Genomic DNA, 20,199 nt, shown 5'->3' on the forward strand with positions numbered 1-20,199 from the left:
AGATCACAAATTGTTTATGTGCAAGTCCCAAGTTCGGCTAAAGCAGAAGAAAAAGCAAACCAGTTTCCACAATGTGATCTTGAGCATATATCCATCATTTTCAGGGAGAACATCCGGAATCACTTTAAAATTGTGAACCTCATTGACAGAGAACCAGAGGAACTGTGGAATTAAACTTAAAGAAGTCATTAAAGATTAATGTAAAAAGAGACTGCCAAAGATGAAGAAACAGAAGAAAGCAAACTGGTTGTCAGAACAAACAATGGAAATTGCCAAGAAGAGAAGCCAAATTCAGTAAAGGCAAAGATCTCAAGAAGGATCATAACAAAAAATTTCAGAGAGCTTTTAGAAGAGAAAGAATATTACAGCAACATCTGTAAAGGTATCAAAGATGGAAATGGACTCAGAAAAACAAGGCAAGTCTTCTAAAAGATCTCTGAACTCAGAAGAACATTCCAATTTCAAACTGGTATACTAAAGGACACCAATGGACAGAGTGTAACTGATTCAAAGAAGATCAAAGATGGAAGGAGTATACTGAAATTCTGTACAGTAGAAATGTCAACATCCAATATACCATAGAAGATATTCCCTACTTACAGAACCTCTTGTACTAGAAGATGAAGCTAAATTATCACTTCAGTTATTAACAAGTAATAAGGCTACAGGAATTAATGGAATATTTACAGAAATGTGGCAAGCAATAGAAGGAGAATCAGTAAAGGTTCTGATCAAGCTATGCCAGCAAATCTGGAGACCAACACAGTGGCCAATAGAAAGAAAGGAAATGTAACACCACACTGGATAGTTGAGAAAACCAAAGAATACCAAAAAGAAATCAGTATGTACTTCATTATTAAAGAAAGGCCTTTGATTGTATCAGTCATCTCAAACTGTGGAATGTGCTTTAAAAATGTGAATCTCAAAACAACTCATTGTCTTCATGTGATACCTATACCTAAGTCAGGAAGCCACAGTACAGACAGAACATGGCAGAACAGACAAAGGAGTGAAATAAGGCTGTATATTTCACCTTATTTATTCAACTTATATGCAGAATATATATTGAGGGAAGATGGATTGGAAAAAGATGAATGTGGTTTTAAAATTGGAGGAAGAAACATCAATAACCTGCATCATCCTGATGGAAATGATCTGCAAGCTCTAGTTATGAAAGTCAACGAATACAATGAAAAATATGGGACTAAGATTAAATATAAAGACGACAAAACTAGTGACAACAGGTACAGCAACCACCTTAGAAATGACAAGCTATTGAAATAGTGGATAGCTTCTGCCTTTTAGGATCAACTATCAATAGTAAAGGAACCAGCAGTCAAGAAATACACCACAGACTAGCACTTGGTAGAGTAGTAATGAAAGCCTTGCAAAAGATATTCAGGTATTCAGGTGCCATACCTATAACAATCACTCTATGGAACTGAAAGTTGGACTCTAAAGAAGCAGGATAATGAAGAGTGTTGACACTTTTGAGTGTTGGAGAAGTTTCCTGATAATACCATGAATAGCCAAACAAAACAAAACAAAATGGATAATCAAATAACCCAGACTTCTCACTCAAGGCACAAATGACCAGGCTCAAATTATCACACTTTGGACACATTATGTGAAGATCAAACTCTGGAGAAGTCTGTAATGCTGGGAAAAGCGGAAGGAAAGACAAGGAGGACCACCAGCAGAAAGGTGAATGAAATCAATTATAATGATGATGGGTACACTACTGGAAGATCTGAAGGAATGAGTTGGGGGACAGATGATCATGGAGAAAATCAATCTATGTGGTCATTAAGTGTGATGGGATGTGGGAATGATCTTGGGAGATAGGAGGACCGCAGCCTAGGCAACAGTCTTTCTCCTATCTCCCAAGGTCATTCCTACATACCACCACACTAAGATTCAACATCAACCTGATGGTATATCAATCAACCAATGTCTTGCCTACCTGTAGAGCATGAACATGTTGAGGATAATAATGTGTCTAAATCTGCAGAATAACATTTCCTGTCTGCACTGGGTAACATAATGAATCCAGGTTGAAATAAATTCATTTCTGCCTAACATTAGGTAAAGTTCCACTTTATTGGTTTGGCTCTGGGACAGCATGTTGTATGAATAGTCTGTAGTTTAGCATATTGTATGAAGGAGGCTAATATAGGATAAATATATATTAAAAGTCACCCGTTCATCATTCTGGCACCTGGTTTCAGTTCCAGTTTTTGATAAGAATTATAAAATATTCTTTGGACCAGCGCAGTGGGCTCATCCCTAACCCTAAACAACAGAACTCCAGTCATGAGTGGTGTTGTCTCCGTTTTCTTATACATCTGTTTTTTATAGTAGTCATAGTGAGTGGAGTATATTCATTATTGTTTACTCAGAATGGTACTAGTTCCAAGGCTTTGGGCAGTTGTCAGGGTCTGGCTGTGTTTAGACAAAACACTAAACCATAACCTAACCAACTACATGTGAAGTGAATTGTGCCAGTCCATTTCCAGTTAGTTTATGATTCGGTGTCTCATACAATCCCGCAAAGTTGCACTGGAAAAGCTATAGGTAGGTGTGAGAAGGCAGAATGTAACCTTGAATGCAGTACAGTAGAGCAAAGCACACGTCAGGATCGTGTGCTCTTAGACGGAAAAGAACCGCAGACTCCTCTTAATCGAGGAATAAAGTGTAGGTGAAGGTAAGGCGCATGCTTCCTTCTGAAACCTCAGTGGGGAAGGCTTTGGTGTGCAATCGGTGTTCGGCAATCGGAATACCGTCCTCCCGCGCAGGATAATACGAAGCCTTCTTTTGCCCCCTCTTGCTGCGCCGGTTTCCTACAGACAGGGGGCGGTCGAGCCCAGCCGAGCCCAGCCGTTGGGAAGGTCGGTGGCAGTGGACACCATTGGGTTGCTATGAAGTGAATCCCGCCCTCCACGGTCTCTGCCCTCAGAGCGGGTGACTCGGCCGGCCGCCGGGCGGTCTGCAGTTCTCCGCGGCTGGATTCCCCTCCCCGCGGGATTGGGCTGTCCTGCACAGCTCACGCGCTCGGCTGCGGTGGCTGATCTGGCGGGGAAGGAGGAGTTTGGGAGAAGATGAAGGCAGCGGGCAGCAGCTGAGGCGAGGCGAGGCGGCGAGGCGAAGGGCGACGGAAAGAGCAGCTCGCAGGGTTTCTTCTCCCGCAAAGGAATGGCTCACGCTGGGGCGGCGGGAGGCGAGGAGCCCTCGCCCGGCACTTCCAGCCGCAGGGAGGATGAAGGATACGGCGGAGGCCAGGCGGTTGCGATGCTGCGGGAAGCCCTCTCGTTGGAAGAGATCCTCAAGCTCTACAACCAGCCCATCAACGAGGAGCAGGCGTGGGCCGTTTGCTACCAGTGCTGCGGCTCCCTCCGCGCTGGGGGTCGCCGCGGGGAGACCCTGACCCGCCGAGTGGAGAGCCCCGCCGATATCCGCATCTGGAGGGACGGGGCCGTCACTTTGAACGGAGGCGGCGCCGCTCGAGGCTCGGCCAGAGCAGGTAAAGGTGGCGCGGTCTTAGCCTCAGCCGGTCCTCGTTCGAAGAGAGGCTCCCAGTCCGACGACTTCCCTCTGCTCGGCGCGTGGCCGCTGTGCCATTTCTTGCAAGGACCCTTCCCCTCCCTCTCTTCCAGTTTCTCCCAGTTGCTCTCATCTCCTGTTCTTGCTGCCGGAGCTGGTTGGTCAGTACTGTATCAGGAGGGCTCTTATCCTACTTTCCTCCCGCTGTTTACTAGCATTTCTTCATCACCTCTTAACTCTGGTTGTTGCTGTTTTTAAAAAAGGGAGTATGGATTGCCTCCGTTAGCGAAATTTCTCTCCCTCCCCTCCCCTCCCCTCCCCTCCCCTCTTTCCCTACAGTACAAAATTGCTTCTGTTTATACCGCATCTCCTAAAACTGTTCCCTTTAGCATTTCTTCTTCATCCCTTCCCCCTCGCTGTAATAATGTGCCTCTTTTTTAAAAAAGGAAGATCTCACCATTTTGACATTCCCCCCTCCCCCGCCCACGAATGCTGCATTATGGCTGATATATAGGCGAGCACTTTTGAGTCTGCAGGGTGGCCTGAGCAAATGATTTGTACAGATTTCATTTTGGGATAAAGGACCTAAAATGTGTAATTGCGTTGTTATTTTCAGTATCACAACATGGATGACTGTAGGTGATTTCAGTGGGTAGCTTGTATCTGTGTTTACCAACATTGCTTTGGCTTCTTGTTCAAGCTAGAATTTTCTTTGCTCCTACTTGCTGAAAGCCTGTGGGAAAGAAAGCGATGCAAAGCTGCTCATATAGGTCAGCATGATGGTGGGGGAGGCACCGCAAAGCAAAACAAAGACAGCAGCTGTCAGAGTCCCGGCATGCTGTTAGCAGAGGTTTTAATGACTACCGGCTATCTGTGTGTGTGTGTGTGTGTGACATCCAGACAAATCAGGTCTCTAGTAATTTGAATACAGCATTTACATCCTGGTCTTACAGTTATTTATCTCATGTGAGAGCAACTTATGTTCATATTTTAATGTGTATAAATCAGGGTTCTGTCTTCAAACTAGAATATGAAACCAATCCAAGGATGAATACAGGAAATAAAATGTGACTTGTTAAACTCCTCTACCAAGAATGTACTTATGGACAGTATGTCAGACAGGTTGAGCAATTATGTATAATTTGCTCTTCATGTATGTGAGTAATATAATACATATTTACTTAGTCGTACATAGGTTAGCATCTGACTATGCAGTCATTATAAACATACTTTTAAAAGTCATGTCAACATCCCAAGCCAACGCCAACTCAACAGAAGCTCATTCTGTCAGTAAACAGATTATTCCTGTCTTTTAATTTGTCAATCAAACACCATATAAGGCATGTGATACATACTATGTATCATAAAGATCCTAATTTTACTATGGACAGCTAGTGGACAAAAGAGAACAAGAACTAATAAGTCTTCAAAATGGGAGTAACTGAATTTGAGATATATGATTTTTATATATATATCTATTGTATGGAGTATAATAGGAGAATTTACTGTAGTGATTAATATCTACCTGTTTCTGAATATTGGCCCCTGCATCATCTTTTTAAAAATAATTGATGAATTCTTAAGTCCTAAAGCACATGCTAGATGAACTTTCTTACATTAGCTGGTTAGAGAACATATCAGCTTTACATCACAAGTAATTGTATTTTTGATCAATGTCCATGTCTGGGATTAGGGCACACAGTTTACAGCTGAGAGAACATACCTTCTATCCAGGTTTTTATACCAATGCAATGAATAACAAATAAACAGAAAAATTCTTCTTAATGCTAGTTTATAATCCCTGAAATAGTTACTGTATTCTTTTTGTCTTCTTTCTTTTAGATGTTATATTACTAACTTCCATATTAGGATGATACCTTTATTAGGCTAACTAAGATTTTTAAAAATATGGAAACTCTGGAGATCCTTGAGCAAACAAGTAGGGAGAGAAAAGTCTGAAGGTGTGCAAGTGATGATTTTTGCATCGCTCTTAAAATTAAATGTGGAAGAACACTGCAGGCGTTCTAATTAGGCTGAACTTGTGCTGTGATAGTTTCAGATTGTAGCCAGCATTTCTGGAATGAACAAAGAAGATTCTCCTTTTTTAAAAAATTGTAACAATTAATGTGGAATGGAGAATATGTATGTTTGCATTTAACAGCAGTATATATTCTTGTTAATTCTTTCAAAACATGTTAATGTTATTGTGGGAGGTAAACAGTATTTCTCATGATCCCCATTGAACTAATTTAGTAATATTACTTATTTTAGATTATTGTTGCACTTACAGAGCATTCTAATTTTTAAAATTCACAATGAGACACTGTAAAATCAAGCAAATTATGGGGTTAGAAAGATTGTTAGACATTGATAAACAAGATGCATTATTTCATTTATATAATTTATTAAATGTTTTAATTAAGCAAGCAAGCTTTAAAAATTCCCCTGATCTTCCAAGAAAGGTCTCAACATTACCTATACCATTATTAATCCGGATCCATCAAAATAACTGGATGTATTTTTTTTCTCTTGACTGGAGATGTTTGTTCCCATTAATAGTCACAAGTTGAATGGAAACCAATTGATGGCTGAGATCACACAATGCATTAAGTCACAGGTTGTTTAGTGGATTTTTAAATAAGCCACAATTGGTTGGGTTATTATTGTTTACAATGGGTGAATTCACATAACATACTAAATCAGAAAAGCATACTATGAAGTGAGTTAACTCAGTCTTAATTTTTTTTTTCAAATAATAATGTAGCATTTGGTAATGAAAAAATGTGCGGTAGTGAAAAATAGACTTATGAAGAATGTTATGAAATAAATAACAATTGCAGCAAGTTTTAAGTTGCCATCTTGAGTACAATTATTTTTGAAAGAGGTCTGTTGAATATAAAGGGACAGGCTTTGGAATAAACATATATAGGATTTCTCTGATAATGATGCCCAGATTTGTTCTTTTTCTTAATCTGAGAAAAAAAGCAAGAAAATACAAATAGTTGTGTTCATTTATATTGCTAAAAGGAATGTTGAAGATCAAATGCTTCAATCTTTTCCTTGAAGTTTATATCTATCAATAGGTAATAACATTCCACAAACAAATTGAGTGAATAAAAATAAACTCTGCTGAGTTAAAGTTCAAATAGTTCAAACAAAGCAAGTCATTTCATCTTGCAAACTTCAAGAGAAAAAGAATTGCTAGGAAACTTGAATTTCTGGGATAATATATTTTTGAAAAGATGGTATTAACTAGACTTTGAGTGTACAATAACACATAGCCAATAAATCTCACTTTAGTATAACCATTCTGCTTGGAGGTATACAGAATTTCCAGTTCTGACTGCCTTTCAGAGAAGGAATCTCACTGTTCTGTCCTGTCTTTAATGCCTCTGATGCAAGTCATTAGAATGTGCTGAGCTGAAAGGAAAACAAAATACAAAGAGATTAATTTGAGGAAAATGAAGTTCAAATCTTTTCTGTATCATTCCCTCAGGTAAAGGATGCTAACAGAAAAAGTAGGTCTTCTGAAAAACAAGAGGTATAAAATGTTTTTAAAACATAAGCTTAAGCTTAGTGGTTTTATAGAACCTTTGCAATAGTTAAGGGCAAGCTTGGGGGTGGATGGGAAAAGTGAATTTTCCATTTTGTATCCCTAACAGTTTATAGATTCTTAGAAGAGAATATGGTTGACTGGCTATAATCTGCAAAGTGGCACATGTTAGAGCAGTGTTTCTCAACCTTGGCAACTTTAAGATGTGTGGACTTCAACTCCCAGAATTCCCCAGTCAGCCATGCCAAAATGCCAAGGTTGAAAACTACTGTGTTAGAGAGTAAGATTACTGAGCAACATTTTGTTGCAAATCTAGTTGCTTTTAATATAATATTAGGCTGAAACCTTTACATGTTGCACTTTCTCATATTAAAATGTTACTATCCAGGCTACAGGCAGAGAACTTGTATAACAAGAAAGATGCACTAGAGTAAAGTGCCTGAAGAACAAATTACTCCAGTAATTCCAGGGTTAGTCTTTTCTTAAATCACTGTTTTGCATTAAATACTAAAGGTGTGTTTTGAGAATACATTGCATCTGTGTTCACACAGTATGCTAACTCATGTATAGCTGAACCATGGCTTACTGAAATAATTCAATTCCATGGGATTGCATAATCCATTGAACCTTAAACTAATAATACTCCTTGGATTCACACAGCACAGATTAGTGATCACATTTTAGCATAGTGTGTTGTGTGAATGCAGCCTACAACCTGATTCCTCTCCATCGTTGCCAAAGAAGGTAATCCTTCAATCTGTGAATAATGAAGTCCAATATAACTGGAACAGGGCACCAGGTTGGGAAAAACTGCCTTAATGTTTAATGTATATGGCTGTGTTACTGTCTTAACCTTGTTGATCAGTAATTCTGTAAAATAACCTCCACTACCCCTCCATTTTTTCTTTATGGGGAAATTTATATCTGTTCTGTGATATAGTCCATCTCTTTTTCTTAAAACTCCTAATTCTTGTTTTTCATATAGTAAATAGTAACATGAAAACTGGCAGTTGTAAATGTAGCCTGCATGCTAGACGGCAGGCTGAGACAGTATAAATCCCCATGAATGAGAAATGGCTCTTGGTCACATACAGCATTGGATTACCCCAGTTGCTCCTTCTCCTTTTGAAACAGAGCAGGACTCAATAATAGCCTGTGGATTGAGGGTGGTAAAAATGGGGTTTTCCATTTCCCCAATATCCTCTGGATTACACTTTGAAACTGCCAGGAAACTGGAGACATCCATGTAACTGAAGCATAGGCATTAAGCCTATAATAATAATAATAATAATAATAATAATAATAATAATAATAATAATAATAATAATAATAATTATATTATATTATATTATATTATATTATATTATATTATATTATATTATATATTATAATGCTATATAAGCATTAGTTCAGAAGTTTTCTCTTTTCTGTAGTCGTAAGTAAAAATGTCTAACTAGGAATTTGTATTGGTTTTTTTCTTTCTGTCTGCTGTGCTGTGCTAAGTCCTAGGTTTTTATTTCTCTGTACATGTAAAAGAATTGATGTTTAATGTAAGCCTTCCCTCATTCTCCCAGAGGTACAAATCTTCTTTAGAAACTTCTTGTGATCTTTAAAAGTAATTTGAAACCTCTCCAGTGTCTTCTTGGAGATTCTGACAAAGAGCTCTTCATTTGTAGCAAAGCAATGCTACTCTGTGGTCTATCTGAAATGTATTTGTTTTGGATTTCTCTTTTTTTAATTACCTTGTCAGATGTTTTCACAGGGGCTGGCAGTTCTGAATCTTTGCATCTTCATATTTAAAGTCAAAAATGGTTTTCACATTTGTATTTTTATATACAGTTTGCTTTTGCTTATCTCCTGTGAAATTGGTTTATTTCTCAAAGGGGGAGAAGGAAAGTCTATACTCTCTAGTCACCATAGCTCAGTGCTACATGATCAGAAGGTGCACTGCTGAAATTATTTCAACTTTTGTAGTTTTGACCTTTTAATTACCAGGAAGGCAGTGCAGGGTGTATTTCTCTTTCACACCCAAGTTAGGAAATGAATGAAATGCCTCCTGGAAGATAGATGATGGCAGCAGGAACTACCAACCCACTACCCCAAAACAGGCGGCAGGAGCTGTGTGTAAAGATCCTAAATAATTCTGGGAGAGGGATTTGGGACCTCCAGCCTTCTACCCTGTGGATCTCAGTGATTGTTATAATGATCAAATGCCTATTTATATTTTGAAGAGTGGTCAAAGTTGTACTTGAAGCAACATCTGCATCTTCCCTGACTCTCGCTGCACCTTCCTCACACACATGCGCACCCTCTTGCACCCACTTGCGCTCTCCCCCACCCATCAGCAGCCACTTACCTGCCTGCCAGCCTGCTTGCAAGCCACCTGGGACTTGCAACTTCCTGCCAGCTTCCCCACTGACTTGGTTGTGGGAAGCCAGCAGGAAGTTGCCTTGCCCAATGACCATGGGATTCGGTTAACAAAGGCAACTGGGACTGCAGAAATTCCAGTCCCAATTGCTGTCATAAGTACTACCTGTACTCTGAACTTAACCCTGGATACATGCCACAATTGAATTGGGAAAAAGGTGATGATCTGTGAAAGTTCCCATGCCCTATTATCTATACATTCTGCCCTGTTTGACATAAACAGGGCCTTAGAAATAATTGTGAATCCAATGCTTTATTCTACCACCATTCCACATTTAGAATTATGAAGTGTCACTGTGTTCATAAGAACTTACTCTGTTTAAGTAGTTACAGAAGTCTCTAAACTTACTGTGATAAAATAGCAAATATTTTAACCTTTGAAACACTAAAATCTGTGTAATTTTAATAAACTTTGGGTTCAGTTGATCTTACTGAGTGTGGTATTTTGATTAATGAAGTTTAGCATTTTGTTGCTTTTATATTTTGTTTCTGTAGTGGTCTGCCATAGAGTCACTTGGGATTGGGGCAGATTTTAAATACAGTTACATACACACATACTTATATATATACATATAATGTATATAATTTTATGTAAATCATAGTAAATTTTGTATGATATTGGTAAAGATAAAGAAAAAAAAGTTCTGGTTATTTCTTGGGCCTGATTTGATATCACATGAAGCCAGGTTTGTTTAGTCATGAGTATAAATCACAATTGACTGAGTTTGCGTGGCATACTAAGCTGTAAATCATGGATTGCAAACCACATACAACAAAACAAAAGACAAAACATGTTATTGCTTATGTTAACACGTTCTTTAATAATATATTTTAACGCTTTTAAGTGTGTAAACAAAATGTTAGAAAAAGATATTTAGAAACAATTGATTTTTTTTTTTTTTTACAATTGTATATAAAAACATAGAACGCCACAGATATGAAAACATGTAGGTTGCATAGAGCAAATTTTGGATTACAACCTATGTAAATTTAAGATTCAATTCTAAATGAATATGCTCAGTATGGCTGTATAGATAGCAGGTCTATACTGTCCTGTTTGCAAATATCTAAGTGCTAATGGAGAAACACATTTGAAATGTTTTTCCCCATTCCCAGATGATTTGTGTGTATTATTTCAAGCACTTTGATTTAATTTGGTATCTCCATGAAGGTCATACACATTGTTTATAAATGCTTGATCATTTATAATGGCTTGGTGTCTTTTTTATTGTGAATGCAACAACTAATTTATCAGGAAAAGCTCATAAGATCCAGGAATATGGTTGAATTTAATGTATGAAGTTTTTAAACATTTGTGAATCAATGGTAAAAGTTGTAAAGGTTTAGCATAACATATATTATTTTCTGACCTTGGAAGCTAAGCAGGCTCAGGTCTGCATAGTACTGGAATTCTATCCTGGAAGAAGCAATAGTAAACCACATCTGTATTTATGCCAAGAAAATCATATAAACGTGTTGATGAGTCACCAGGAATATTGCTCAACTCAGAACACTTTGCTGCTGCTGCTGCTGCTGCTGCTGCTGCTTCTCCTTTTTTTCTTCTTCCTCCTTCTTTTTACCTTTACAGTATAATAATTCAGAATTTAGTTGATGATGCAAAATGCACATTTTAAAATTGAAAAGATGTTAAATCTTTTTATGGTATTAATCCATAAAATACATTAAAATAAGTGAAATGAGTGCACTCATTATGAAAGAAACAGAATATGATAATATAAGGCTGTATAAACTCTGAAAGTGTTACCTACATACTCTAACTGGAGATGCTTTAACTATGCAGTAGGACCAGCTTCTCTTGGTAGATTATCCAGACATAATTGAAGATAAGGAAACATAGGTACAGTTCTTGTTTTGTTTGTATACCTTATGTAGCTTGTTGTTATTGTAAAACCATTCTAGTAGATATCCTTTGTACAAAGGAAGACTGAATAGGCCAGAAGTAGTCTTAATCCCAAATCCAGTGGGTAAGGAAGCACATTTCAAAGGCTGAATTTGTAAAATGTAGCATATAAAATGCTGTTCTTTTAACTTCCAAATCTTATTTAGGTATTGAAGATAATGGCTTCACTAGCTATAATAGACCCTACCAAATAGGTAAACATAACAGAAAAAAGTAATTATGCATCTATAACAACAGTGTTATAATAGTACTGAAGAACAGTTATCACTTTTCACATCTATTATTTGACTTGGTACAGAATTTCCAAAAGATGGTTTCCTTCAGGGCAGAAATCCAATTATTTCAGCTGAGTTGTATTCAAGAAAAAGTTTATCAATTGGAATATGCAATAAGAATATGGTTGAGGGAGATTTTCTGTGGATTGTTGTGTTCATTAGATAGTTAAGAATGGAAGTCAATCTAGGAGTTAACATTTTCTGAAGTTGGATAATTTTATTTTGATCATGCATGATGAATGTAGAACAATACAAAATGTATGTTGGGAAGCTAAATGGATATATTTTTGTGTTCTTATTGCTGCATTCTCAGGGGTGGTGAATGTTGTATTTTTGATTAAATATGATTCAGTTTCCTTATTAAAACCACACGCATAGTTTACAATTTACCATGATGCAGAGCAACTTTGAGAATGGTTTGTGCAGATTTTTTTTCTGTAGAGGAATAACCACTGATAAGTTTCCACCAATTATTTGAAATGGAATGGCTCAGATAAAATTCCACAAACTCAGTGTGAATTAGCTTTAGTAATAAAAATAAAACATCAGTTGATTAAGCATTTTTCTTATGGGAATGTGAAAGTAAATGGAACTCTCTTGGACAATATAATAGTGATGAATCTTGAAATAGTGTAATTATAATTACAGTGGTACCTCGGGATACGAACTTAATCCATTCCGTGACTCTGGGCGTATCCCGAGTTGGTCGTAACCCGAAGGAAATTTCCCCATAGGGTTCAATGTAAATCCGGTTAATCCGTTCCGCCCTCTGAATTTGGTCGCACCCCGAGGCAAATTTCCCCATAGGGTTCAATGTAAATCCGGTTAATCCGTTCCGCCCTCCGCCCGAATTTGGTCGCAACCCGAGGCAATTTCCCATAAGGTTCAATGTAATTACCGTTAATCCGTTCTGGCGTCCACGGACCACACGGAAAGCGGCCGGGCGCGGCGTGGTGCGGCGCGAAAATGGCCGGGTGCAGCGCGGCGCGGCGTGAAAACGGCCCGGCGCGGCGCGAAAACGGCCCGGCGCGGCGCGAAAACAGCCCGGCCCGGCCCGGCGCGGCGCGAAAACAGCCCGGCGCGGCGCGAAAACGGCCGCGGACCACGCGGCAGGGCCGGAAAAACAGCCGCGGACCACGTGGCACGGGCGGAAAAATGGCCGTGGACCACGTGGCACGGGCAGAAAATGGCCGCGGACCACGTGGCACGGGCGGAAAATGGCTCGTACCCCAAGGCGGAGTTCGCAAACCGAGGTAAAATTTTGGGGCCAGAAGCTGGTCGTAACCCGAAAAATTCGCAAGCAGAGGCGTTCGTATCCCGAGGTATCACTGTATATAAACCCTAGGCAATGGTTCTGAAGCTCAGCCTGTTTTTTATAGCTTCAGTTTCTGTAGAAATAATAAAGCAAGGTGGAGCGGGGGTTTACAATATTTTTCAGATGTGGATGCAAAAAACCCCCAACAGGCATTAAATGGCCATATCTCACAATATTTCACCAGTCTCAACTTAGAATGCCAGAATCTTTGGTAAGATCTCTTGCAAAAACACTGGAAATATGACAGCCTTGCAACATTTCAGTCGGGAGTTTGTTTATTTGTTTGTGTTTATTTTCCTGATGCCTGAATTAATCAATCTAGGGTTTACATTTCAGTTTTTGTAGTATTTGACTAGTTTTTATTTTAAGTCATGATTCTGAGTTTGTACATAAAAATAAGTATAGTAAGAGGCCAGCAAAGTGAAATTGATTCACTTTATTATACCTCCCTACTGTGCAAATATAATGGAAATACACATGGTTATTAAATTTTACACTATCTGGAATTTAAAATACCAATTTAACAACATATATTTTGGCATCTTTTCTATAAAAAAAAATGAGTGGAGTCAATAACTTGCAGTCAAGCTTGGGGAACTAATCCAGGCCAAGCTCTTACTTTCTTTCCCCAAGAAAATCCTCTTCAACTGATTGTTTCCAGCAGAAAAGGTTTCAGACAGGAGAAGCAACTTCCCTCTGAAATCCCATCCCATGGAGCATTCATTCTCCTTCTCCGTGTCAGGAGAGGTGATTTCTCTATGCTTCTCTGTAAACAGAAGGGGGTGGAACAGATTTTTCTGGGAAAGTGCCCATTCCTGTTCTAAAGAGAAAGGCTTGGAAGCAACATGGAAAAAGGTTCTTTTCTTTGAGTCTGACAAAAGGCCATCTGCGAATAGCAGGGTCTTGTTATTGAAGTAACTTTTTTCAGAGACAACATATTTCCGTAAAAGCCTGATTTCACCTCTTCCCCTTTCATATATAGACTTCTTGGCTTATTAGTTGAATAGGAAATATATGGAAGTACACATGTAATAATGACATATGCATGAAGACATCAGGAAATAAATTCTACCCTTACATACTTGTGTCCTGATATCCGATACAAATATATAAGATACAGGTTTTGTATAATCACATCTTGATGCACATTTTTATTCATGGATGCCTATGGGTTTAAGTCCCCTAAAATAAAACATTAATTTTTTTGAAAGGTATAATCTGTGACCAAGAAATAGAACAAAGTTCAGATTCTGATGGCAGAATCCCAAAAGATTTGTTCACTGTTGGCTTTTAATTAATATATCCTGTGTCTTTATGAAAGCTTTCTGCTACCTCCTTGACATGATAGATATTGAATTTCTAAAGTCTTCCTAAGGACCAACTTAATTTTTGCAGTAAGCGTACATTTGTTTAAAGTGTTATTAATTCTGGCCATTTGTTTTTTAAAGGAAAAAAAAACCACAATCATCCGGGATCCTAATTCATGTTAGGATCATGATCCACAAAGGGAGTAATATATAACACTTTCCTTCTTTCACTAAAATGACCTATTTGGAACAGCATCCAATTATTAGATATGAAAATCAGCTGCCAAAAGGAAACATCAGCCACTAATATACTCTCCCTGTGTATACACAGAAACATTTTGTAAGAATGCACAGCTTCTGGATATTTGTCTGAGCGTGCAGAGAATATATATAGGAAGTGGACAAGGTCCTCCAGGCTTTTTAGGGAAGGCAGTTGAGAAGGTGGTGGTGTTGCAGCTCCAGAGGTTCCTGGATGAAACGGATTATCTGGACCCTTTTCAGTCAGGTTTCAGGCCCGGATTTGGGACTGGAAGAGCATTGGTTGCACTTTTGAATGATCTCTGGCGGGAGCAGGATGGGGGTAGTGCATTCATCCTTGCTCTTCTTGACCCCTCAGCCGCTTTTGATACCAACGACCATGGTACCCTTTTGGGTCGGCTTGGGGAGTTGGGGGTGGGTGGCACAGTTTTGTGCTGGTTCACCTCCTTCCTCCAAGGCTGGTCCCAATTGGTATTGATAGGGAGCGAGAGGTCCAGCCCACGGCCCTTGCTTTGTGGGTGCTGCAGGGTTCAGTATTTTCCCCACACCTTTTCAACATCTACATGAAACCACTGGGCAAGATTATCCACCACCATGTGATGAGGTATCATCAATATGCAGATGATACCCAGTTATACCTCTCCATCCCAGGTGATCTGCGTGATGCTGTGACTACCCTTTTCTGGTGCCTGGAGCCTGTGGGGGTTGGATGGGGAACAACAGGCTTCAGATGAACCCTGGTAAGACAGAGTGGCTGTGGGTTGGGGACTTCTCTGTACCTGGAAGTTTCCCATCTTTGGTCCTGGATGGGGTTGCACTACCCCAAACAGACCTGGTGCGTAATCTGGTGGTCCTCCTGGACTCACGACTCCTGCTTGAAGAGCAGGTGACAGTCATGGCCAGGAGGGCCTTTGCTCAACTACAGGTTGTATACCAGTTATGCCCTTTTCTGGATTGGGAGTCCCTCCAGTCGGTCACTCACGCCCTAGTCATCTCCCGCATAGACTATTGCAATGTGCTCTACACGGGGCTACCCTTGAAAAGTATCTAGAAGCTTCAGCTAGTTCAAAATGCAGCCACATGGGCAATTTTAGGTGCCCCAAAGATGGCACATGTTACACCTTTGCTGCGTGAGCTGCATTGGGTCCCAGTTTGCTTCCGGTTCCAATTCAAGGTGTTGGTTATCACCTTTAAAGCCATACATGGCATGGGACCAGGTTACCTGAGAGACCATCTCACCCCCATTATATCCACCTGTCCCACTGGTCAGGCAGAGAGGGTATGCTGCAGACCCCGTCAATGAAACAATGTCGATTGGCAGGGTCCAGAAAGAGAGCTTTCTCTGCCATGGAATACTCTCCCCCCCAGAGGTGAGGCAGGCCCCAACTCTCTTTTCCAGTCAAGACCTGGTTCTGCCAACTGGCATGGGGCAAAAAAAGGGGCAACCAACCTTGGAGATGGCTAGCACCTTGAAGATGCTCCCATATATTAACATCTTACTGATCATCAACATCTTGGAAGATATTATTACAGTGGTACCTCGGGATACGAACGCCTCTACTAATGAACATTTCGGGTTACGACCAGCTTCGGCAGGAAAATTTTACCTCGGGTTACGAACTTGCCTCTACTTACGAACCGGATCTGCGGCCGTTTTCCCTGCTGCCACGCAGTCGCGGCTTCCTGTGGGTGAGGTCGCAGTAGCAAGGAGACATTCGGTGAGGCTTGTGTGTTTTGCGGTGTTTTGCGAAGGTTTTTGGTGTGTGTGTTAGCATGGCTCCAAAGAAAATGCAGAGCAGGCTTGGCGGGAGTCAGGCTCTGAAGAGAAAATTGCCTCGGGTTGCGACCAAATTCGGGCGGAGGGCGGAACGGATTAACCGGATTTACATTGAACCCTATGGGGAAATTCGCCTCGGGTTGCGACCAAATTCGGAGGGTGGAACGGATTAACCGGATTTACATTGAACCCTACGGGAAACTTTACCTCGACTTGAGACCAACTCGAGTTGCAACCAGAGTCACGGAACGAATTAAGTTCGTATCCCGAGGTACCACTGTATTTGTGTATGTGTTTGGTTTTATTCTATTTTTACTGTATTTTTATATTGTTTTTATTGTATTTTAATTAATATTTATTGTTGTTTTATTGTGAACTGCCCAGAGTCACTTTTTCATGAGATGGGCAGTATCTAAATTTGAAATATAAATAAATAAAATAAAAAATATGGTTGACATGGTAACCAAGGGTCACCAATCTTTTTCATTTTTGTTTAGCTGAAGAATTTTTGTCCTTTTAGCAAAAATGGCACGTCAAGTGACTTACAAAGATCACTAATAACACATGTATTTGTAGTTTTCATGTCTAATACATATTCAAATGTCACAGTGTTGCTTTATTTTATTTGTAATAATTCTATTGTACTTTGCACTAGTTAGACTACAGTTGGCTTCTGACCTTAAAAGGGACTTTGAGAACAATCAGAATGATAAGGAGTCTAGAAATAAATCTGTATAAGGAATAGTTAAAAGAACTGAATATATCTATCTTGCAAGAGGGAAAACTGGGAGATATGACAGCAGGCTACAAGTATCTAAAAGGCTGACATGTACAAGAAGGGACCAATCTATTCAATCTGCTGAAACTGAAAGCAGGACAAGGATCATTGAGATGAAATTAGAAGAAAGAAGATTCAAGTTGAATATTAGGAGAAATTTAATATACAAAACACATTTCCACTTCCTTTCCTAGCTGGTTGTCAGTGCCCATACAACTTTTGCTGCCCCTAAACTCTTGCATTGATGGATACAATCTTACATCATGCACTAAGACATGAATAATGCTGAAAGAGCTAAGTCTTATATGTTTAATATGAGTTGTTGATCAGAAATGGAAGCATAAATAGAAGATACACTGTTCAGTACATATAGTGGAAGAGGAAAAGTATGCTTTTCATTAAAAAAAAAAAAAAAGGGAACCTTCTTTGATAAATACATCTGTAGGTACCTGCCTTCACATTAAGCTCAAAATGACAATACTACAAATCTTGCTTGTTAAGTACTACTAGAATTGTGAACAGTAGTAAATTCTTCGGCTTGGCAAACTTAGTGGCTGACCTAGACCAATAATTTCTTACCTAAACCAACCCAAAGATCTGTGAGGTTCATTTCTTTTCAGACTGTACACATATTTTCCCTTGTGCTAAAATTTTTTGATGAGTAACATTAAGAAGTATTAAACTATTGAAATTATACTGCAGTAAGGAAAAGGACCCCTTCATGGATCACTGCCTTGTCGTGGCAAAGGGGCTTGCGTAACTCAGTGAAGCCATGAGCTATACCGTGCAGGGCCACCCAAGACGGACAGGTCATGACAGAGAGTTCTGACAAAATGTGGTCCACTGGAGAAGGAAATGGCAACCCACTCCAGTATCCTTGCCAAGAAAACCCCATGGACAATGTTAAAAGGCTAAAAGATATGACGCCGGAAGATGAGCCCCTCAGGTCGGAAGGTGTCCAATATGCTACTGGGGAAGAGCGGAGGGCAATTCCAAGTAGCTCCAGAAAGAGTGAAGCGGCTGGGCCAAAGCCGAAAGGACGTTCAGCTGTGGATGTATCTGGAAGCGAAAAGAAGGTCCGATGCTGTAAAGAACAATATTGTATAGGTACCTGGAATGTAAGAACTATGAACCAAGGCAAGCTGGATGTGGTCAAACATGAGATGACAAGATTGAACATCGACATCTTGGGAATCAGCAAACTGAAATGGACGGGAATGGGTGAATTTAATTCGGGTGACCATTATATCTACTACTGTGGGCAAGAAACCCTTAGAAGAAATGGAGTTGCACTCATAGTCAATAAGAGAGTGGGAAAGGCAGTAATGGGGTACAACCTCAAAAACGACAGAATGATCTCAGTGCGTATCCAAGGCAAACCATTCAACATCACAGTCATCCAAGTCTATGCCCCAACCACTGATGCCGAAGAAGCTGAAGTTGACTGCTTCTATGAAGACCTACAACACCTTCTAGAACTAGCACCAAAAAAAGATGTCCTTTTCATCATAGGGGATTGGAATGCTAAAGTAGGAAGTCAAGGAGTAATCGGAATAACAGGCAAGTTTGGCCTTGGAGTACAAAATGAAGCTGGGCAAAGGCTAATAGAGTTCTGTCAAGAGAACAAGCTAGTCATAGCAAACACTCTTTTCCAACAACACAAGAGACGACTCTACACATGGACATCACCAGATGGTCAATACCAAAACCAGATTGATTATATGCTTTGCAGCCAAAGATGGAGAAGCTCTATACAGACAGCAAAAACAAGACCAGGAGCTGACTGTGGCTCAGATCATGAGCTTCTTACTGCAAAATTTAGGCTTAAATTGAAGAATGTAGGGAAAACCACTAGACCACTCAGGTATGACTTAGATCATATTCCTTGTGAGTACACAGTGAAGGAGATGAATAGATTTAGAGGATTAGATTTGGTAGACAGAGTGCCTGAAGAACTATGGACGGAGGTCCGTAACATTGTACAGGAGGCAGCAACTAAAACCAACCCAAAGAAAAAGAAATGCAAGAAAGCAAAATGGCTGTCTGATGAGGCTTTACAAATAGCTGTGGAAAGAAGGAATGCAAAAAGCAAGGGTGAAAGGGAAAGATATAAGCAACTGAATGCAGATTTCCAGAGAATAGCAAGGAGAGATAAGAAGGCCTTCTTAAATGAACAATGCAAAGAAATCAAGGAAAACAATAGAATGGGGAAGACTAGAGATCTCTTCAAGAAAATTGGAGACATGAAAGGAACGTTTAGTGCAAAGATGGTCATGATAAAGGACAAAAAAGGCAGGGACCTAACAGAAGCAGAAGAGATTAAGAAGAGGTGGCAAGAATACACAGAAGAACTATACAAGAAAGATCTTAATGTCCCTGATGTCCACCCTGGTGTGATCACTGACCTTGAGTCAGACATCCTAGAGAGTGAACTCAAGTGGGCCTTAGGAAGCATTGCTAACAACAAAGCTAGTGGAGATGACAGTATTCCAGCTGAGTTATTTAAAATACTAAAAGATGATGGTGTTAAAGTGCTGCACTCAATATGCCAGCAAGTTTGGAAAACGCAACAGTGGCCACGGGATTGGAAAAGGTCAGTTTATGTTCCAATTCCAAAGAAGGGCAATGCCAAAGAATGCTCAAACTATCGCACAATTGCACTCATTTCACATGCTAGCAAGGTTATGCTCAAAATCCTACAAGCTAGGCTTCAGCAATACATGAACCGAGAACTACCGGATGTACAAGCTGGGTTTCGAAGAGGCAGAGGAACTAGAGATCAAATCGCCAACATTCGCTGGATCATGGAGAAAGCACGAGAGTTCCAGAAAAATATCTACTTCTGCTTCATTGACTATGCAAAAGCCTTTGATTGTGTGGATCACAACAAACTGTGGCAAGTTCTTAAAGAGATGGGAGTACCAGACCACCTTACCTGTCTCCTGAGAAATCTGTATGCGGGCCAAGAAGCAACAGTTAGAACCAGTCATGGAACAACCGATTGGTTCAAAATAGGGAAAGGTGTACGACAAGGCTGTATACTGTCAC

The 20,199-nt window shown here is 39.8% G+C and overlaps 1 protein-coding gene across 2 annotated transcripts in view; it reads left to right on the top strand.

Moving 5' to 3' along the window:
• Positions 1-2,948: 2,948 nt before the first annotated feature.
• Positions 2,949-20,199, top strand: part of SPIRE1 (spire type actin nucleation factor 1) — a 79,348-nt gene continuing 62,097 nt past the window's right edge. Inside the window, exon 1 of one of the 2 annotated variants that reach the window (XM_088131050.1) lies at positions 2,949-3,520. In XM_088131050.1, coding sequence (XP_087987176.1) covers positions 3,193-3,520 — 328 coding nt within the window. In that variant the 5' untranslated portion in view covers positions 2,949-3,192. The remainder of the gene's footprint in view (positions 3,521-20,199) is intronic. The other variant, XM_088131051.1, reaches the window with a different exon arrangement.

This window comes from Python bivittatus, unplaced genomic scaffold (assembly GCF_059951505.1).
Source record: "Python bivittatus isolate LINGU-HERP-01145 unplaced genomic scaffold, Pbiv_v1 ctg000840_np1212, whole genome shotgun sequence".
Taxonomy (NCBI): Eukaryota; Metazoa; Chordata; class Lepidosauria; order Squamata; family Pythonidae; genus Python; species Python bivittatus.